The sequence below is a fragment of the Anolis sagrei genome, chromosome 4 (assembly GCF_037176765.1).
Source record: "Anolis sagrei isolate rAnoSag1 chromosome 4, rAnoSag1.mat, whole genome shotgun sequence".
Classification (NCBI taxonomy): domain Eukaryota; kingdom Metazoa; phylum Chordata; class Lepidosauria; order Squamata; family Dactyloidae; genus Anolis; species Anolis sagrei.
The window spans coordinates 91,658,995-91,676,888 of NC_090024.1; the positions used below are offsets into that span (position 1 = coordinate 91,658,995).

Genomic DNA, 17,894 nt, shown 5'->3' on the forward strand with positions numbered 1-17,894 from the left:
AAAGCGAGGAGGAGGAGGAGCAGGAGGCGGAGCCATGGACCTCAAGCCGCCGGAGGGAAGAGGGAAGAGGCCAACAAAGGGCGCCGATGCCGCTTCCCTCCCTTTGCAAGAGGCACAAACACAGGGCTGCCCAAGGCGTCTTCCCCTCTGATGTCTTCCTCCGGCCCTTTCCTCTTCCGGGGCTCTCCCGCCCTTTCCCCCCTCCGCCAGCCCGGATTCTAGGTAAGCTTCTTCCTCCAGATCTCTGCTGTAGACTGCACGCAGCTTGGCTCCATGCTGTCCTGGGGTTTGCCGTCCACACTCTTGCCAAACCCAATTCTGCATGGCTGCATTCATTCTACAAAGGCAGAGCTCCTTTGCTGTGGATGCCTTCCTCCCCGGGCCCTTCCACACTGCTGTGGAGCCCAGATTATCAAGGCAGACAATCCCACAATATCTGCTTTGAACTGAGTCCACACTGCCATATAGAGCTGCGTGGAAAGGGCCTATGATTATAAAATCCGAGATGATGTCCCCTTCCCTTCCTCCAGCACTCTTTGGCAGGAAAGACTCTAAAGAACTTGCAAAACTACAACTCCCAGGATCCCTCCTTATTCCCATAACATTGAGGCCCCTTCTGCACTGCTATATTATCCAGATTACCAAATTGGATAATCCACATTATCCTCTTTGAACTGGATTATATGACTTCACATTTTTATTCATCTTGTCAGGAGCAGACCGAACAGTTGCGGTGCCTTTTTTAACAAACAAACAAACTAACAAATAGACAGACAAAACACAAAGTTTGCAAGCTTGGTAGTTGATTAAATGTCCTTTGACCAGTATCTGGCCACTTGGAGTGCCTCTGGCGTTGCCGCAAGGAGGTCCTCCATTGTGCATGTGGCTGGGCTCAGGTTGCATTGCAGCAGGTGGTCAGTGGTTTGCTCTTCTCCACACTCGCATGTCGTGGATTCCACTTTGTAGCCCCATTTCTTAAGATTGGCTCTGCATCTCGTGGTGCCAGAGCGCAGTCTGTTCAGCGCCTTCCAAGTCGCCCAGTTTTCTGTGTGCCCAGGTGGGAGTCTCTCATTTGGTATCAGCCATTGATTGAGGTTCTGGGTTTGAGCCTGCCACTTTTGGACTCTCGCTTGCTGAGGTGTTCCACCGAGTGTCTCTGTAGATCTTAGAAAACTATTTCTTGATTTAAGTCGTTGACTTGCTGGCTGATACCCAAACAAGGGATGAGCTGGAGATTTATTATTTATTTATTTACTTTGCTTATATACCGCTGTATCTCAAGCCCGAAGGCGACTCACGGCGGTTCACAAACAGTAAAAACAGTAGAAACAGCAGTGGTTCCATACAGCATATAACAATTGACTTAACACATTATCCATAAATTACCAATAAGCAATTACAATGCACAATTATTACAAAAAACAACCGTACCCAATCTTCTCATCATCCAAGCGTAGTCCAGGTTCGTCGTCCATTGTTCCATTCCTATGTTCCATTACCAGATTGCACTAAATTACTCAAACGCCTGCACAAACATCCAGGTCTTCACCTTTTTGCCTCTGCCTTGGTCCTTTCACTATTGGCTGCTACTTCCTGGCGGATGTCAGGTGGTGCAATACCAGCTAAACAGTGTAATTTCTCCAGTGGTGTAGGGCGCAGACACTCTGTGATAATGCTGGTAGGCTGTTAGGAATGGTGGGAGTTGAAGTTGAAAACACCTGAAGAGCCAAAGTTTGCCCATGCCTGCTATAGAGCTTTTACAAAACCCTTGGCCTTCTCTGGCAAAGAGTGTTGATGTTCCAGTAAACAACAACTCCCACAACACAGCCATAATAAATTCTTGTTCTCTTGGCTTTTAGGTCTGTTCCTGGAGTTATAGGGTTCAGAAAATTGGATTGGGTAGACTGCATAAGCTCCGGTTTCTTAGATATGATTTTCTGTGGGTGAACAGATGGCGACTGGTGGGTGATGATAAGAGAAAACTGGTGCCATTTTTTGGAACTAGAAGATCAAATATACGCAGAAACAGGGCTAACATTCAAGGCACCAAAATGTTGGCCAGCGAAGCATTGAGATGTGTCAGTTAAAAGTGGTGCCAGAGTGCATTAATTCTACTGTGTAGATCAGTGGTTCCCAACCATTTTTTTTGACCAAGGACCACATTGACCAGGGACCACTTTCCAATATTAGTACCAAAAGGGTTAGGAATTGGTTGTTGGTCAACTTTACATTTGGTTTAGTTATTTGGGGTGCTGAAAATTGCATTGGATAGAGCACAGCAGCTCTAGCTTCTGATACAGAAAGTTTGCCATCCAGTAGTCGCCATCTGCTCAACCACAGAAAACCATATTTCATAAGCTGGTGTGGTAGTACTAATCTTTCATGGGTAGTCAGCCTCTCCCCTCCTGACAGCCTTGTTGCCTTGGCATGATAAGAGGGTTTTGAGAGACCAGTCGCTCTCGTTTGCCGCATGTTTTCGAAGCAATGGTGTAGTCATGGTGATGCCACAGACCATATTTTCGTTCTTGGGGACCACTGGTGGTCCACGGACCACAGGTTGGGAACCGCTGATATAGTGGGCCCAAGTATCCTAAATGTGCCAGATCCTGTCTGATCTTGGAAGCTTAACAGCCCTGGTTAGCACTTTGAACAGAGATTTCCAATGAATACCAAGTTCTGTAGGCTATATTTCAGAGAAAGGATCACTTAAAACCTGTGAGTATTGCCTGAGGAAACTCCATGAAATTCATATAGTTGCCATTGTTAGGGACTTACACACTTAAGAGAAGCTGATAACTAAAATATTGTTATTATTTTACTGACACAAAAACATAGTATATTACAGCAAACGAGATCTATATGCTGGATTTCATATCACAAAATCACAAGTTGAACACTTCCCAAGCATCTAGGACTGTGTGGTGTATTTTCAAATGATTTGTGGAGATCCAAGCAAGGTGGCCTTTTGGAGTTGACAGATCATGATTTTGCCAATGTTTATTGTTTCCAAATGCTGGCTGAGATCTTTTGGCATGGCACGCAGTGCACCAATGACCACTGGGACCACCTGTACTGGTTTATGCCAGAGCCTTTGCAGTTCGATTTTGAGATCCTGATAACGGCTGAGTTTTTCCTGTTGTTTTTCCTCAATGTGACTGTCACCTGGTATGGCGACATCAATAATCCAATTTTTTTCTTTTCCACAATCGTGATGTCTGGTGTATTGTGTTCGAAAACTTTGTCAGTCTGGATTTGAAACTCCCACAGTATTTCTGTATGTTCATTTTCTACAACCTTTGCTGGTAGGTTGTACTTGTGACGTAAATTCCAGTGAATTATTTGGGCGACAGAGTTGTGCCTTTGTTTGTAGTCCGTCTGTGTGATTTTCTTGCAACAGCTGAGGCTATGTTGTTGCAATTATTGTTATTATTATTGCTAATACCAATCAGTTCATGTTTATGTTTATGTTTTTTGCTGTTGTGGTTCCTTAGCAATTGAACAGATTGGAAGAAAAAAAAGTTGGTACACTCTCTAGTCAAAATAAGAAGTGATATGATCTGATTTAACCCCATTTTCAGGATTATTTCTTTCTTTCTTTCCGAGCTAAACCCATTTTCAGGATGTCTTTCTTTCTTTCTTTCTTGGAAGGTGAACGTCCAACGAGTTAGGACCATCCCTCTAGACAAGAACTGTTGTTTTATTTGCTCTGAGATTTTATTTTTCACTTTTAGCGAGACTTGTGTTTCCTGTTTGAATGTATCTCCAAGAAAAAGGCCTGATCTTGCACGAAGAACCCTTCCTTTCAACATGAAAGATTTTTTTATATCTTGTAGTGCATTGGGGTTCTCACTGGGATCAGAAACATTGCAAGGGTTCTTATTTTAGCTGGACACAGTCAGTGTCATGATCCCCAAATGGAAGTACTGTCACAAGAAAAGAATCAAAGTCACAAAGGAATCCAGAAGCACCTTTGAGACTATCAAAACCGCCTGAAGAAGCCATTTCAAGTATAGCTTTTGTGGATACAGTCCGTTTTTGTCAGATACATTTGATGAAGTAGGCAGTGTTCACAGTAAGAGATATTAGAAATGTCTTCTTTTCCATTAGTCTCAAATACGCTATTGGATTCTTTTGTATCTTTTAATCCTAAAGCAGATTAACGTAGCTATCTTTTTGAAGAGAAAAGAATGGCTACCCTAAGGCCATCTAAGTGAGTTGGTGGCTCCACGGAGATTGTCGAGCGGAAAAAAAATCCATAAGGCTCATGAATGTAGTGGTGGTGGGGAGATGTACAGTATTGAATACTCTTAGTAATGCAATGCTTGTATTATAGCGGAACAACTTTGTTCGCTCACATTGGGCATTTTATAAAAGTTTTTCAACACTCATTTCTGAGGCCTGCCTTCCTTTTTATGTTCTCTGAGTGCCTTTTTTCCAGCACCACTTTAAGACATCCCTCTTTTTAAAAAATCAATTTATTTGATTCCAATCACTTCCCTGTGCATGTGATTTGAAGTGGAGCTTTTTCTGACTCTTGTTCTTAGAAACTAAGTACCTGAATCAAGTTTTTAAAATCTGGAAGGTGATTACCAAAGGAGATATAAAGCGTCTCCCTCTAAGAAGTATTTGCCTTAGAACAGTAAAGCTCTTAACATTAACCAGGACATGACAAAGGAATATATACAATACTCAGCGTATCTGTGGTTGTATGTCTATGCCAATGGTTCCCAACCTGAGGTCCGTGAACCACAAGTGATTCTCAAGAACTAAAATTGGTGTGCGGCATCACCATTACTACACTGTTGCAATGAGGACGACTGGCCTTACAAAACCCTCTTATAGTGCCGAGGCTTATTAAATATAGTTTTCTGTGGGTGAGCAGATGACGACTACTGAATGGCGTATGTTCTGTATCAGAAACTAGAGCTGATGTGGTCTATCCAATGCAGTTTTCAACATCCCAAATAATCAAACTGAATCTAAAGTTGACCATAAACTGATTCATAACCCTTTTGACACTAATGTTGGAGAGAGGTCCCTGGTCAAAAAAAAAAGGTTGGGAACCACTGTTCTATACAGTTGGCCCTCCATATTTGTGAATTTCATTATTAGTGAATTTGAATAATACATTTTCAATAGGAATTCTAGGCCCTACAGCATGTGTCGATGGACCTAGAGCAGTGTTTCTCAACCTTCCTAATGCCGCAACCCCTTAATACAGTTCATCATGTTGTGGTGAACCCCAACCATAACATTATTCTCATTGCTACTTCATAACTGTAATTTTGCTACTGTTATGAATTGCATTGTAAATATCTGATATGCAGGATGTATTTTCATTCATGGGACTGAATTTGTCATAAATACCCGATATGCCCAAATTCGAATACTGGTGGAGTTGCGGGGGGGGGGGGGGGGGATAATTTTGTCATTTGGGAGTTAGTTGCTGGGATTTATAGTTAACCTACAATCAGGGAGCATTCTGAACTCCACCGATAATGGAATTGAACCAAACTTGACACAGAGAACTCCTATGACCAACAGAAAATACTGGAAGGGTTTGGTGGGCATTGACCTTGAGTTTTGGAATTGTAGTTCACCTACATCCAGATATCACTGTGGACTCTAACAATGCTATATCTGGACCAATACTCAATATGCCCAAATGTGAAAACTGGTGGAGTTGGGGGAAAATAGATCTTGACATTTGGGAGTTACAGTTGATCGGATTTATAGTTCACCTATAATTAAAGAGCATTCTGAATTGTACCAATGATAGAATTGGGCCAAACTTCCCACACAGAACCCACATATCTTGAAGGGACTCATTGGTGTGAGCCTCCCTCTAGCCTTGCATGCTTTCCCTTGCCTGCATCACGCTGCTGTGCCACGTCTGCTCTCCCCTCCACACTTGGAGTCTCAGGAACAGCCCTACCCTTGGCTGAGAGGCCGGCTGAGAGGCCGTCCAATCACAGCAGAGGAGGGCTTTTGGTGGGCGGATTCACTGTCTGTTTCCAAAAAGGAAGAGAAGGACAAGCAGAGAGATCTTCAGCCTTTTCTGCCAAAGGGGTTCCTAAGGCCAGAGGCAACTCCTCTGAACCCCCCCCCCCTGTGGTCCTGACCCCAAAGTTGAGAAACACTGGTCTATACAGCTGGCCCTCTACATTTGTGGATTTCATTAATAGTGGATTTGAATTTTCTCAATTTCTCTAGAAATATCTAGGCCCTTCAGCATGTGTCCATGGACCTAAAGTTTCCTGGAGGGTACACTTCTCTAGGTACTTCAGCAATGATTTTATGGTCAGCCTTTGACAAACGGAGAGATTTTTAAAGAGATTTTCCCCCCAGAGGGAAAAAAAAATAACTGGTGCTTTTTTATTCATGGTATTCCAACTCTGTCACTCCTTCCCACCTGCTACTAAGGAGGCTGTCGAGGTCCTGAACCGGTGCCTGGCCGCTGTAACGGTCTGGATGAGGGCGAACAAACTGAAACTAAATCCAGACAAGACAGAGGTACTCCTGGTCAGTCGCAAGGCCGAACGGGATATAGGGTTACAGCCTGTGCTGGACGGGGTCGCACTCCCCTTGAAGGCGCAGGTTCGCAGCTTGGGTGTGACCCTGGACTCATCGTTGAGCCTGGATCCCCAGGTTTCAGCGGTGACCAGGGGAGCATTTGCACAGCTTAGGCTCGTGCGCCAGCTGCGCCCGTATCTCGGGAAGTCTGACTTGGCCACGGTGGTACACGCTCTTGTCACATCCCGCCTGGATTACTGCAACGCTCTCTACGTGGGGCTGCCCTTGAAGACGGCCCGGAAGCTTCAGCTGGTCCAGCGTGCGGCAGCCATGTTACTAACTGGAGCGGGTAGCAGGGAGCACACAACGCCCTTGTTGTCCCAGCTTCACTGGCTGCCGATTTGCTACCGGACCCAATTCAAGGTGCTGGTCTTGGCCTACAAAGCCCTAAACGGTTCCGGCCCAAAATACCTTTCTGACCGCATCTTGGCCTACGAGCCCACGAGGACCTTGAGATCGTCTGGGGAGGTCCTTCTCTCGATCCCGCCTGCATCACAGGCACGGCTGGCGGGGACGAGGGAGAGGGCCTTCTCGGTGGTGGCCCCCCGGCTGTGGAACACTCTCCCGGCACACATCAGACAGGCGCCCTCCCTCATGTCCTTTCGAAAAAGCCTTAAGACCTGGCTGTTCGAGAGGGCATTTAATTAAGTGCTAAGCAACAACATTACGGTAATGAGAACTGGAATGGTATAAGGAAAATGAGACTGGCTATGATTCTACTAAGAGACGAAGCGGATTTTTATGTAGTTTGTATTTGTTGTATAGTCATATGTTGTTGATACTGGCCTCTGTAACTGTCTTTTTATGTGTACTGTACACCGCCATGAGTCGCCCGTAAGGGCTGAGAATGGCGGTCAATAAGTGCATCTAATAAATAATAAATAAATAAATAATATTCCTACTTTATTCATGGTATTCCTACAGCGCTCCATGCAGTCATGCTGGCCACATGACTTTGGAGGTGTCTACGGACAATGCTGGCTCTTCGGCTTAGAAATGGAGATGAGCACCACACCCCAGAGTCAGACATGACTGGACTTAATGTCAGGGGACTACCTTTACCTTACCTTTATTCCTACTACTACAGGGGTCGTGCACCCCATCATTGTAAAAGTGGATGGTTTGCTGTATTTACTTGATTTATATTCCTTGTCTTTAAATTGTTATTATGTATTATTATATTTATTCATATCCTGCTTTCCTTTCTCAAACAAGACTCAAAGCAGCTATAACCTAGCTATAACCTGTTGAAAAACAGACTTGGGTAAAAGTGTAATTTTTTTTATTTTAAACATATTTTAAAATATGATTAAATTAAAAACAAATTGAAAGTAAATATTAGACAACAACAACAACAATATAAATCTTTATTTATACCCTGCCACCATGTCGTGGAGGAACTTGGGGCAGCTCACAAGGCTTGTCAAAAAAAATCCCGTCTTCAGTTGTGTACAGAAGGCTTGGAGAGTGGAGGCTAGCCTAATCTCCCTTGGGAGGGCATTCCAAAGAGTGGGGGGGGGGGGCACCACTGAGAAGGCCCTCTTTCTCATCCCCACCAACCACACTTGAGATAGAACGAGAGGAGGGTCTCCCCGGTAGATCTTAGCACCTGTGCCAGTTCATAGAAAGATATGCGGTTTCGAAGATAGGCTGGATACGAAGTGTATAGGGTTTTAAAAGTAATATATTCTTCTTTTTTTCTTACTTTAGATGTATGATGTCTTTCCATTCTGGGCGAGGGTGTCCTCGAGGCCGAGGGGGAACAGCAATGAGAGCATCAATCCAAACCTTCCGTCCCCAAAACTTAAGGCAGCTTCATCCTCAACAGTCACCGGTACAGTATCAGTACGACCAGCAAAATGCGACCCCTTCTACCTATGTGAGTCCTCCATCTACAACCTATGTACCTCCTAGGCCGGATTTTGTCCCGTATCCACCTCCTATCCCTCCATCACCACAGAATACCATCGCCCAGTGCCCTCTGAGGCCACCTTTTGGAGGTCATCAAGTGAGGCAAACTTTTCCTCTCCCGCCTTGCTTCCCCCCAGTTCCACCCCCAGTCCCAAATCCTGGTAACCCTCCCTCGCTTGGGGTAGCAAATGTGGCGGGGCAGAACACATTTCCTTATATGATGCCACCTCCTTCCTTACCACATCCTGTGCCACCACCAATAATGCCTCAACCGGTTAATTATCAGCCTATCTACTCTCCAGCCTACTCCCAGCAGACGTTTCCCCCTCCGAATTTCAGTAGCTTCCAGCACAACACAAGCTCTTACCAGAGCAATAGTGCAAATGCGAACAACCCTGGAAACAGCAACAATAATTTCCGGCATCCAAGTCAGTATTCAGTGGAAAAGTCACAGCCTGAAAGGAGGTCTCCAGAGAGGACTAAGCACTATGATGAACATCGCCACCGGGACTATAGTCACAGTCATGGAGAACGACACCGCTCAACTAGTCATGGCGATCGACGGGATCGAGGGAGGAGCCCAGACAGACGGCGCCAAGAGAGCAGTCGGCACAGGTCGGATTACATGAGAGGACGGACACCACCTCGCCATAGGAGTTATGAATTGTACAGGTAAAATTGGTTTAATTCTCCTGCCACAGCATCCTGCTTTTTTGCCAAACTGAGGTCCCTTCCAGACAGGCCCTACATCTCGTTTATCCCAGATTATCTGGCAGTGCAGATCCATATAATCCAGTTTTAAGCAGAAAACATTTTTGGAAGGGCCCTAAGTACTCCTTGCCAAATAAAACAGTTTTCACTTCAGAGGTTCCTGAAATGCAGCTCGCACCTGCCTTACCCATCATTGCCAACAAGAAGGAATATTAGTTGTAGTACAACAATATCTGAAGAGTCACACATTCTGCCTGTGCTCCAGATGAGCTCAGAGTGACTCTAGGGGGCAGAATTAGCCTGTATTACTATCACAAAACCTCTTTGGAATAGATTAGAACAGGGGTTCTTAAACTTTTTCTGCTTGCGATCCCTTTCCACCCAAGAAATGTTTATGTGAACCCATGTATATACATATATGAAATAGGTATGAAAATCAATCATTTACTGAAAATCAACATTTGTAGGGCTTGCTAAACAGGCTTGATTTCCCCCTACAGCTGAAGTATTTTCTGCAGAGTCTACAGTAAACACTGCACATTGTTACTGACATTTGTGTAAATGGGTGATGTTCAGAAACCTTTTACTATTGCCAAATTTTCTGTGACCTCAACAAAAGGGCACCCATTTGGAGTCGGGACTCAGAGTTTAAGAAGCAGTATGTTAGAGAAGTTAACTTGACCTTAATTTGTTTGGTAACTTGACTTATGGATTGCATGTTATGGCCATATCTTTCTTGAAATCAGGAAAAGTCAAGCAGTCACTTAGCTCTGAGTTAATGTGGGATACCTGGAGCTGATTGGATATCTCATAGCATAAGAAAGGCAATAGTTCATAACAAAACTGAGATAGAAAAGCTGTCTTTCTCTATGTCTGCTTATGTCAGGGGTCCTCAAACTTTTTAAACAGAGGGCCAGGCCACTGTTCCTCAAACTGTTGGAGGGCCAGATTATAATTTGAAAAAAAATGTATGAATGAATGCATTCCTATGCATCTTATTTGTAGTGTAAATAACACTTAAAAACAATACAATTATTAAAATGAAGAACAATTTTAACAAATATAAACTTATTAGTTTTTCAATTGGAAGCGTGGGCCTACTTTTGGTTGATGAGACAGGATTGTTGTTGTCATTGTTATGTGTTTTCTAGTCATTTCAGATCCTGAGCGAGGGTTGGGTAAATGACCTTGGAGGGCCGCATCTGGCCCTTGGGCCTTAGTTTGAGGACCCCTAGCTTATGTTTTTATTGCTATTATATCTTTGTTATTTGTAATTGTTTTTATTGTACGTGTGGCACTTTGGAGTGCTGTCTTAGCCTCCCCAAGTTTCTTTGGGGAGATGGTGACAAGGTACAAATTATTATTATTATTAGAAACACAACAAGATGAGTCCACAGCAGACAAGATTACTCTGCTGGCTGTTGTATTGGATCACACGTTGGACACTTCCCAAGTGTCTAGGACTGTGTGGTGTATCGGCGAATAATGTGTGCAGATCCCAGTAAGGTGGCCTTCTGCAGCTGGCAGATGGTAATTTTGTCAGCGCCAATTGTGTTTAAGTGCAGGCCAAGGTCTTTAGGCACTTTAGTGTGCCAATCACCACTGGGACCACCTTGACTGGCTTGTGCCAGAGTCGTTATTATTATTATTATTATTATTATTATTATTATTATTCCTATGTATTTCTTTTGAAATCCCCAGTCTGCTTGGCTTGCACACACTTGCTCTTGCATTGCAGCAGCAACCCACAACACTTACCCTCTAGAGTCACGCTCTCCTTGTTTCATCTCAGTTTTACTGTTTGCAGCATGTCTTGAAAATGCGTGCCGCCCTGGGATCCACCATAACATTGATATTTTATTCAATAGCACCAAGAACTAATGAAAAATGTTAAATACATAAAGGCTCTGTGTTGGGCTTTCAGTGTTTGAACATAAAGGGCAGGACTTGAAGACATGTATCTGGGGACCCATGAGCTGCTACCAGACCAAAACATACCAGGAGGAGCTCTGAGACTGCTGCTGATGAAGAAGCTGTATGAAGGCATAAAGAAATAAAACATAGTGCTGTGAGCTGTTTTCACCACTTAGCTACTATTGATTCTGAGTTCTTCTTGTTCTCTTCCCTCCTTTTCCCATCTTGGAACAAATATCCTTATTTTCAGAAGGATAATCTAACTCAAGAGTGGACAGTGTTTTATTCGGCAAGGATTACTCAGTTCAACCCTAAGCAACATGTCCCTAATCGCACTTTACTAATGATCTAGGATTGTCTGCTCGCTCCATCTCTCTCCAAATACCTATCCTAGTTATATGTCACTTGTCATGCCCAGCATTTTTAAAATTCTAATTATTACATTTGGCCCTGCCATAGATTTTTAATGCGTCGTGGTGTTATTGTTACTGTTTATTGCTTTGTTTATGAGTTTATTTATTGTCTGTATTGCTGTTGTTGCTGTTTTTATTGATGTATTTGGGCTTGGCCTCTTGTAAGCCGCACCGAGTCCTTCGGGAGATGGTAGCGGGGTATAAATAAAGGTCTATTATTATTATTATTATTATTATTATTATTATTAGTTCTATCATTGGAAGCAAATCCTATAGTGACTGATTGGTAGTCTGCTTCAGGTACTAAAAAGGACTGACTCTGCATAGTTTCCAAGGTCAGACAGGATCTGATGCTTTTGGGGTATCCCCCATCATGACAAAATGAATAGAATAGGATAGATTTTAATGGAATGATCAGAAATGACTATTATATTGGAGCCTTCATTCCTGATTTTTGCCCCGTTGCCTGTTTTAAAGCAGACTTCTTTTGATCTTAAATGTCCGGCCCCCATGACAGAGGAGTTCCCCGTGTTTGTTTGAAAGACCTTTGAAGCAAATGTTCTTTTGAAATATTTTTCATATATTTTTGACTACAGAGGGCCATTGGAGGCACAAAAACATCCTGGGAGTTTCTAGATTGAGGGATAACTATCTAGGTGATATGCGATATGATTTCTTACTTCATTGCACAGTATTCGTTGGGATGTCTGATTTTCTGGATTGATAATTGTAATGTCAACAGTGGTGGTGACCCTACAGTAGAATTGAAAATAAAAGACTGCATTTCCCTCCTTTTTCCTGCATTAGAGGATAGAAATCTTTATGCCAAATGGATTGTGGATCTGCTCTAGCCTATAGTTTGAACTTGAGATAAACTATCCAATGTGATGAACTGATTTTGGGAATATGGTATGTCATCACTGTTTTCAAGATGTCATCTTGGTACACAAATAAAGATACCTGGGTTCATTTTCTAGGTCAGTGGTTCTCAACCTGTGTGTCCCCAGGTGTTTTGACCTGCAACTCCCAGAAATCCCAGCCAGCTTGCCAGCTGTTAGGATTTCTGAGAGTTGAATGGTGAAAACACCGAGGGACCCACAGGTTCAGAACTACTGTTCTAGGTACATTGACTGGAAAACTGTGGTACCTTTCAGGAGAGAAAGAAGTTAAATAAGGATCAAAGGACCTCCTTGTCTGTGTTAGTCTCATTGTGGTATATGGGGACGAAACACGCCTCAGTTTCTTCCTGCTGCTGGTAAACTCTTTAATTCTTTATCTTTCTATGTTTTGTAGGACCCAGATTTTTCTACACTGAGAAAAGTAACTTAGAACTTTTATTTCTTCCCCACTTAAAGGGACCGACAAAGAGAAAGACATCGTCATCGTGACAGCCGACAGTCGCCATCTACAGAAAGGTCCTATAGAAAAGATCACAAGAGGACAGGAAGGTAAGATAAAATCCTGATTGGAAACTATTGAGTAAGTCATATTTTGTTTTTTATTTAACTGAATCTGTAATGTAATGATTGTTGGATTACATGTCCTAGCACAGTGGTTCTCAACCTGTGGGTCCCCAGGTGTTTTGGCCCACAACTCCCTGAAATCCCAGCCAGTTTACCAGCTGTTAGGATTTCTGGGAGTTGAAGGCCAAAACATCTGGGGACCCACAGGTTGAGAACCACTGTCCTAGCACAACAAGTGGTTAGGGATAATGAGCATTGTGGTCCAACAATATTTGGCAGTCCACATTGCCTTTTGACTTGTAATGAGACATAGATATAAAAAAGTATTGCAAGATTATCAGAACTTATGTAACTTAGCTTTTCTTTCATTGAATTGCACTCTTAGGAGTGCCATTTAATTGTTTGGACTGTGAATATGATTCCTTAAAGTAAGGTTTCTTACATTTTTCCTCTTGGGACCCATTTTGGTCCAAGATTTTTTGACATGACCCCCAGGTATACATAGGTATACAAAACAGGCATTCAAATCAAACATTTACTGTTAACAGACTAGCATTTGTAAGACTTGCTAAACAGGCTGATTTTCCTTTTTATGACATACAGCTGAAGCATCTTCTGCAGAGCCCATTGTAAACACTGCACAAATCAATGTCTAAAATAGCCACTAGGACCCCATCATTGAGCTCAGAGGACCCCATTTGGGTTCAGGACCCACAGTTTAAGAAACAGTGGATTATAGCATTTTATACTCAAATCTCGTTATATACAAGAGTGTGGTAAATAGCAAAATCAAGTCTATATAAAATAGCAAAATCAAGGTTTTCTATTTGGATTTTTAAAAATATATTTTCAGTTCATATATGATTGAATCCATAGATGCAGAATCCAAAAAGTTTTCAGAATGTTAACAACTACTTTTTAATTGCTTTGTATCCTTTTTAACAGTATTTTTTCATTGTAAGCTGTACTCTGGTTATTTTACATTGTATGTCACCTTGACTGTTTTTTTTTAAAAATAAAAAGATAGGGTAAGTAATGATGATGATGTTGGGTGAGCTTTGAATGAGATTTTCCTGCATCTTGGCAGGGGGTTGGACTGGATGGCCCACGAGGTCTCTTCCAACTCTATGATTCTATGATGATGCCTGGGCTGGAAGATATTGTTCCACTTCACATTCCAATTACAGTGATGGGGGACAATCTGAAAGTGTTCATCCTCTCCATCAACTTACAGCACCCTTATTAATTTGTAAAGTTTTCTCTGGCAAGGAATACTAAGAGGTGGTTTTGACACCTCTGAAAGATATTCTGTATCAGGATCATCCAAATTTTTGCCTTCCTTGGACCACATTGAAAGAAGAAGAATTGTCTTGTGGCATACACTGCTGTAAAACTGAACCCAACTACAAAGAATAAGAGCTTACAGCACACACCAGCATTATGCCTAGTACAAAATACACACTCGGTTTTTTTTGCAATTCATTTTGCCCAACATTGCAATCGAATCTTCTTATTCTTTATTCTATTATTTAATTTTAACAGTTTTTCTGTTTCTTCTGGCTGAACTGTATACAATTATAATGTGAATTATGGATTATACTCCAGTATTTATAGATGCCACATAAACTGATTATTCCATTCTGATTTGTTGTCGTCTACAAAGTTCGTATTTGAGAACCGTGGAATCAAGTTACTAAAATAATAATAATAATCACTGTGTTTTAAGTAACCTATGATTTTGTGTTGGATCACATTCTAGCTGTCCTGGGCTACAGGTTGAACAAGACTGGCCTACAGTATCTGAAATTCATCCATGTATTGTATAATCCTTCAAATCCTCAGTGGGCAGTAGTTTAGTCTGGAGGGCAGTCTCTATGTTAGACTATCCTCCAATAGGGAGAAACAGCTGTGGAGCTGCTCACTCTTCAACATCCGCTGCTTGTAGTGGTTTCCATAGCCTGCCTAATGGAAGGGCTAGCTTTGTTCAGACTTTATAATTGGAAAGTATATTCCTGCAGTTTTAGCAAAATCAGACCTTCAACCATGCATTCCCAAGAGCTCATATGTGAAAGTTTTGTGCATCAGTATAAGAGGTGACCCTGGGCTCATTCAGCCTTGTTGTCCTGCAAAAGACAAAGCTGTGTTTCCTTTTGTGTCCATGCAGTCGATCTCCCAGCGAAGACCGAAAGAGACCTCGCTGGGAAGAGGAGAGGGAGCGGTGGTCAGAAAATGCCACCAGGGAGAAGAATTACACCTCTATCAAGGACAAAGACCCAGATGAGGCTTCCATTGAGAAGAATGAGGAGGAAGATGAGGACCTCTTGAAACCAGTGTGGATTCGCTGCACCCACTCGGAAAGCTACTTTTCAAGTGATCCCATGGATCAAATGGTATGTAGTCACTCTGTCAAGCAGTGTCTTTGTTCCTAAGAGAAGCAAACACAAGTTCAAAGAAAGAAGATTCCTGTGGCCTCTGTGGCTGCTGATGCTTACCACAACGGTTGTGCCATATATTCTCTCCTGTGGGTAGATGGTTCTCTCCAGAGCAATGTAGCTTGATGTAAGAAGAGAGAACTGCCGTGAATAAGATTTGATACATGTTTGATTTTGAAGGATCCCTCCCTCCCCGCTCTGTGTTCCATCCCACATTATTCAGGGGATATGGGAAACTTTTCTTTCATGAACATTCTTAAGTTATTCTTGATCTGCTGTTTCTTCTTTTTATGAGTGCATTCAAGGTTATTTCCAAGGGGCAGAAATGCCACCTTTTATAGAATGCACAGCTTCACACTGCGGCTAGAGATCAGTGTGCCTGAGTTGTCAGGATGAGTTGATTTAAACCGTTTATATTTAATCAGTAAGATAACTGACACAGTTCAAATCTCCGATTCTAAAATAAAATGTCGAACATAAGTCACATACCATATATACTCAAGTATAAGCCGACCCAAACATAAGCTGAGACACCTTATTTTACCACAAAAACTAGGAAAACATGTTGACTCAAGTGTAAGCTGAGGATGGGAAATGCAGCAGCTACCAGTAAATTTCAAAATAAAAATAGATACCAATAAAATTACATTAGTTGAGGCATCATTAGGTTAAAAGTTTTGTATATTTACATAAAAGTATAATTTAAGATAAGACCCTTCAACTCTGATTAAACCATTATTCTAGCTTTCTTCAATGTAAATGTGCTTATATATCCTTCCAATAATAATAGAGTAAAAAATAAATGTTATAATAATAATAATAATAGAGTAAAACAATACATGTAATAAAATAATAATAGAGTAAAACAATAGAAATGTAATAACAACAGTAACAATAGAGTAAAATAATAAATGAAATAATAAAAATATCAGAAAGAAGATCACCCAACATTACAATCCTAGAAGCAGATTTGGCAAGGGAGGGAGGCAAAATGAAGGACGAATTCTGCCTCCCAATGACATTTTCCTTTAGTCCTCAATTCTCTAACATGGCAGAAAGTGAGAAATAATAACACTATGTAACAAAAAATCAAGAAAAAAGTCTGTTCTTGGTTGGAAAGTGTTACATCTTATTTAATTGTGCAGTACTTATTTTGAACTTAGTTGTTATACTCCAGAAACTTTGTATTTGTGGCTGCCACAAACTACATTGAATTGGTTGAGACTCAATGAAAAAGGATAGCAACATGTGCTGCAAGATGTCCCATAAAAACCATTTTTTTTCAATTTAATAAACTTTTTCTTTGTTTTTATGGTAGACCCAATTAGGACATGACATTTATAACCCAGGAACAAAAATTATGTTACAAAGTATAATACGTAGGTTTTACTTACATTTCTTGCATTTGAATTTCACTGGATACCTAAATGTTCAGCTGAAATTTATGCAGTGCTAGAAATTTGAGGAGTGAACAAAAATTCTATTTGGTTGTCAAAATTTATTTCTGGCAGGAGAATCCCCTGATTTTACCCATTTCCTAGGGTACATCTGCATGGTAGAATTCATGCTCTTTGACACGACTGTCATGGCTCAATGCTATGGCATCCTGGGATGTGTACTTTGGTGAGGCATCAGCACCCTTTGGCAGGGAAGACTCAAAACCTTGTAAAACTACAAGTTCAAGGATTCCATAGCATGAAATTTGGTTAATTTAGGCCCCTTCCACACAGCTGAATAAAATCCGACGATTTTTGTTTAGAACTTTAATATATGGCAATGTGGACTCAGATAACCCAGTTCAAAGCAGATGTTGTGGGATTTTCTGCCTTGATATTCTGGGTTATATGATTGTGTGGAAGCGCCCCTAGATCTACCACGTCTGTTTAATTACTTAACTTTTTGGCTAGTTACTATACATTTGTATTGATGTGTTTGTTTATTCTTTTGATTTGATGTATTGTCGAAGGCTTTCATGGTCAGAATCACTGGGGTGTTATAGGTTCCAGACCTTACAACCTCTGAGGATGCCTTCCATAGATGCAGGCAAAATGTCAGAAAATAATGCTTCTAGAACATGGCCATACAGCCCGAAAAACCTACAGCAACCCTGTTTTGATTTGGTTTGGTTTGTTTCTATTGTTTATTACACTATTGAATGTTTGCCATCATTTGTTGGAAACCTCCCTGAGAGCCCCCAGGGAGAGGGTGGGTTATTTATTTATTTTATTTCGTATCAAAAGCATTGCATAAATTAGTATAAAACTGATAAAAATAGAAGGAGAGCAGGTGGCTAAATACCTTTTGACCAAAAACAGGCAACAGCACTGGCATTGTCTGTAGCCTCAACAATTCTTCCTCTGTGCATGAGGCAGGGCATAGTGGACAAGCATACAGATGCGGAGTTGTCTGTTCTGCTCCACAGTCACATAAGGTGTGGGATTCTTTTAAGTAGTGCCCTTTTGCCAGGTTGTCTTTTG

At 41.7% G+C, this 17,894-nt stretch overlaps 1 protein-coding gene across 1 annotated transcript in view; it reads left to right on the top strand.

Moving 5' to 3' along the window:
- The first annotated feature begins 25 nt into the window (after positions 1–25).
- DROSHA (drosha ribonuclease III) overlaps positions 26–17,894 on the top strand; it is a 164,123-nt gene continuing 146,254 nt past the window's right edge. The window contains exons 1-4 of the mRNA XM_060774694.2: positions 26–222; positions 8,284–9,156; positions 12,878–12,970; positions 15,150–15,375. Of these exons, the coding sequence (XP_060630677.2) occupies positions 8,288–9,156; positions 12,878–12,970; positions 15,150–15,375 (1,188 nt within the window). The 5' untranslated portion in view covers positions 26–222; positions 8,284–8,287. The remainder of the gene's footprint in view (positions 223–8,283; positions 9,157–12,877; positions 12,971–15,149; positions 15,376–17,894) is intronic.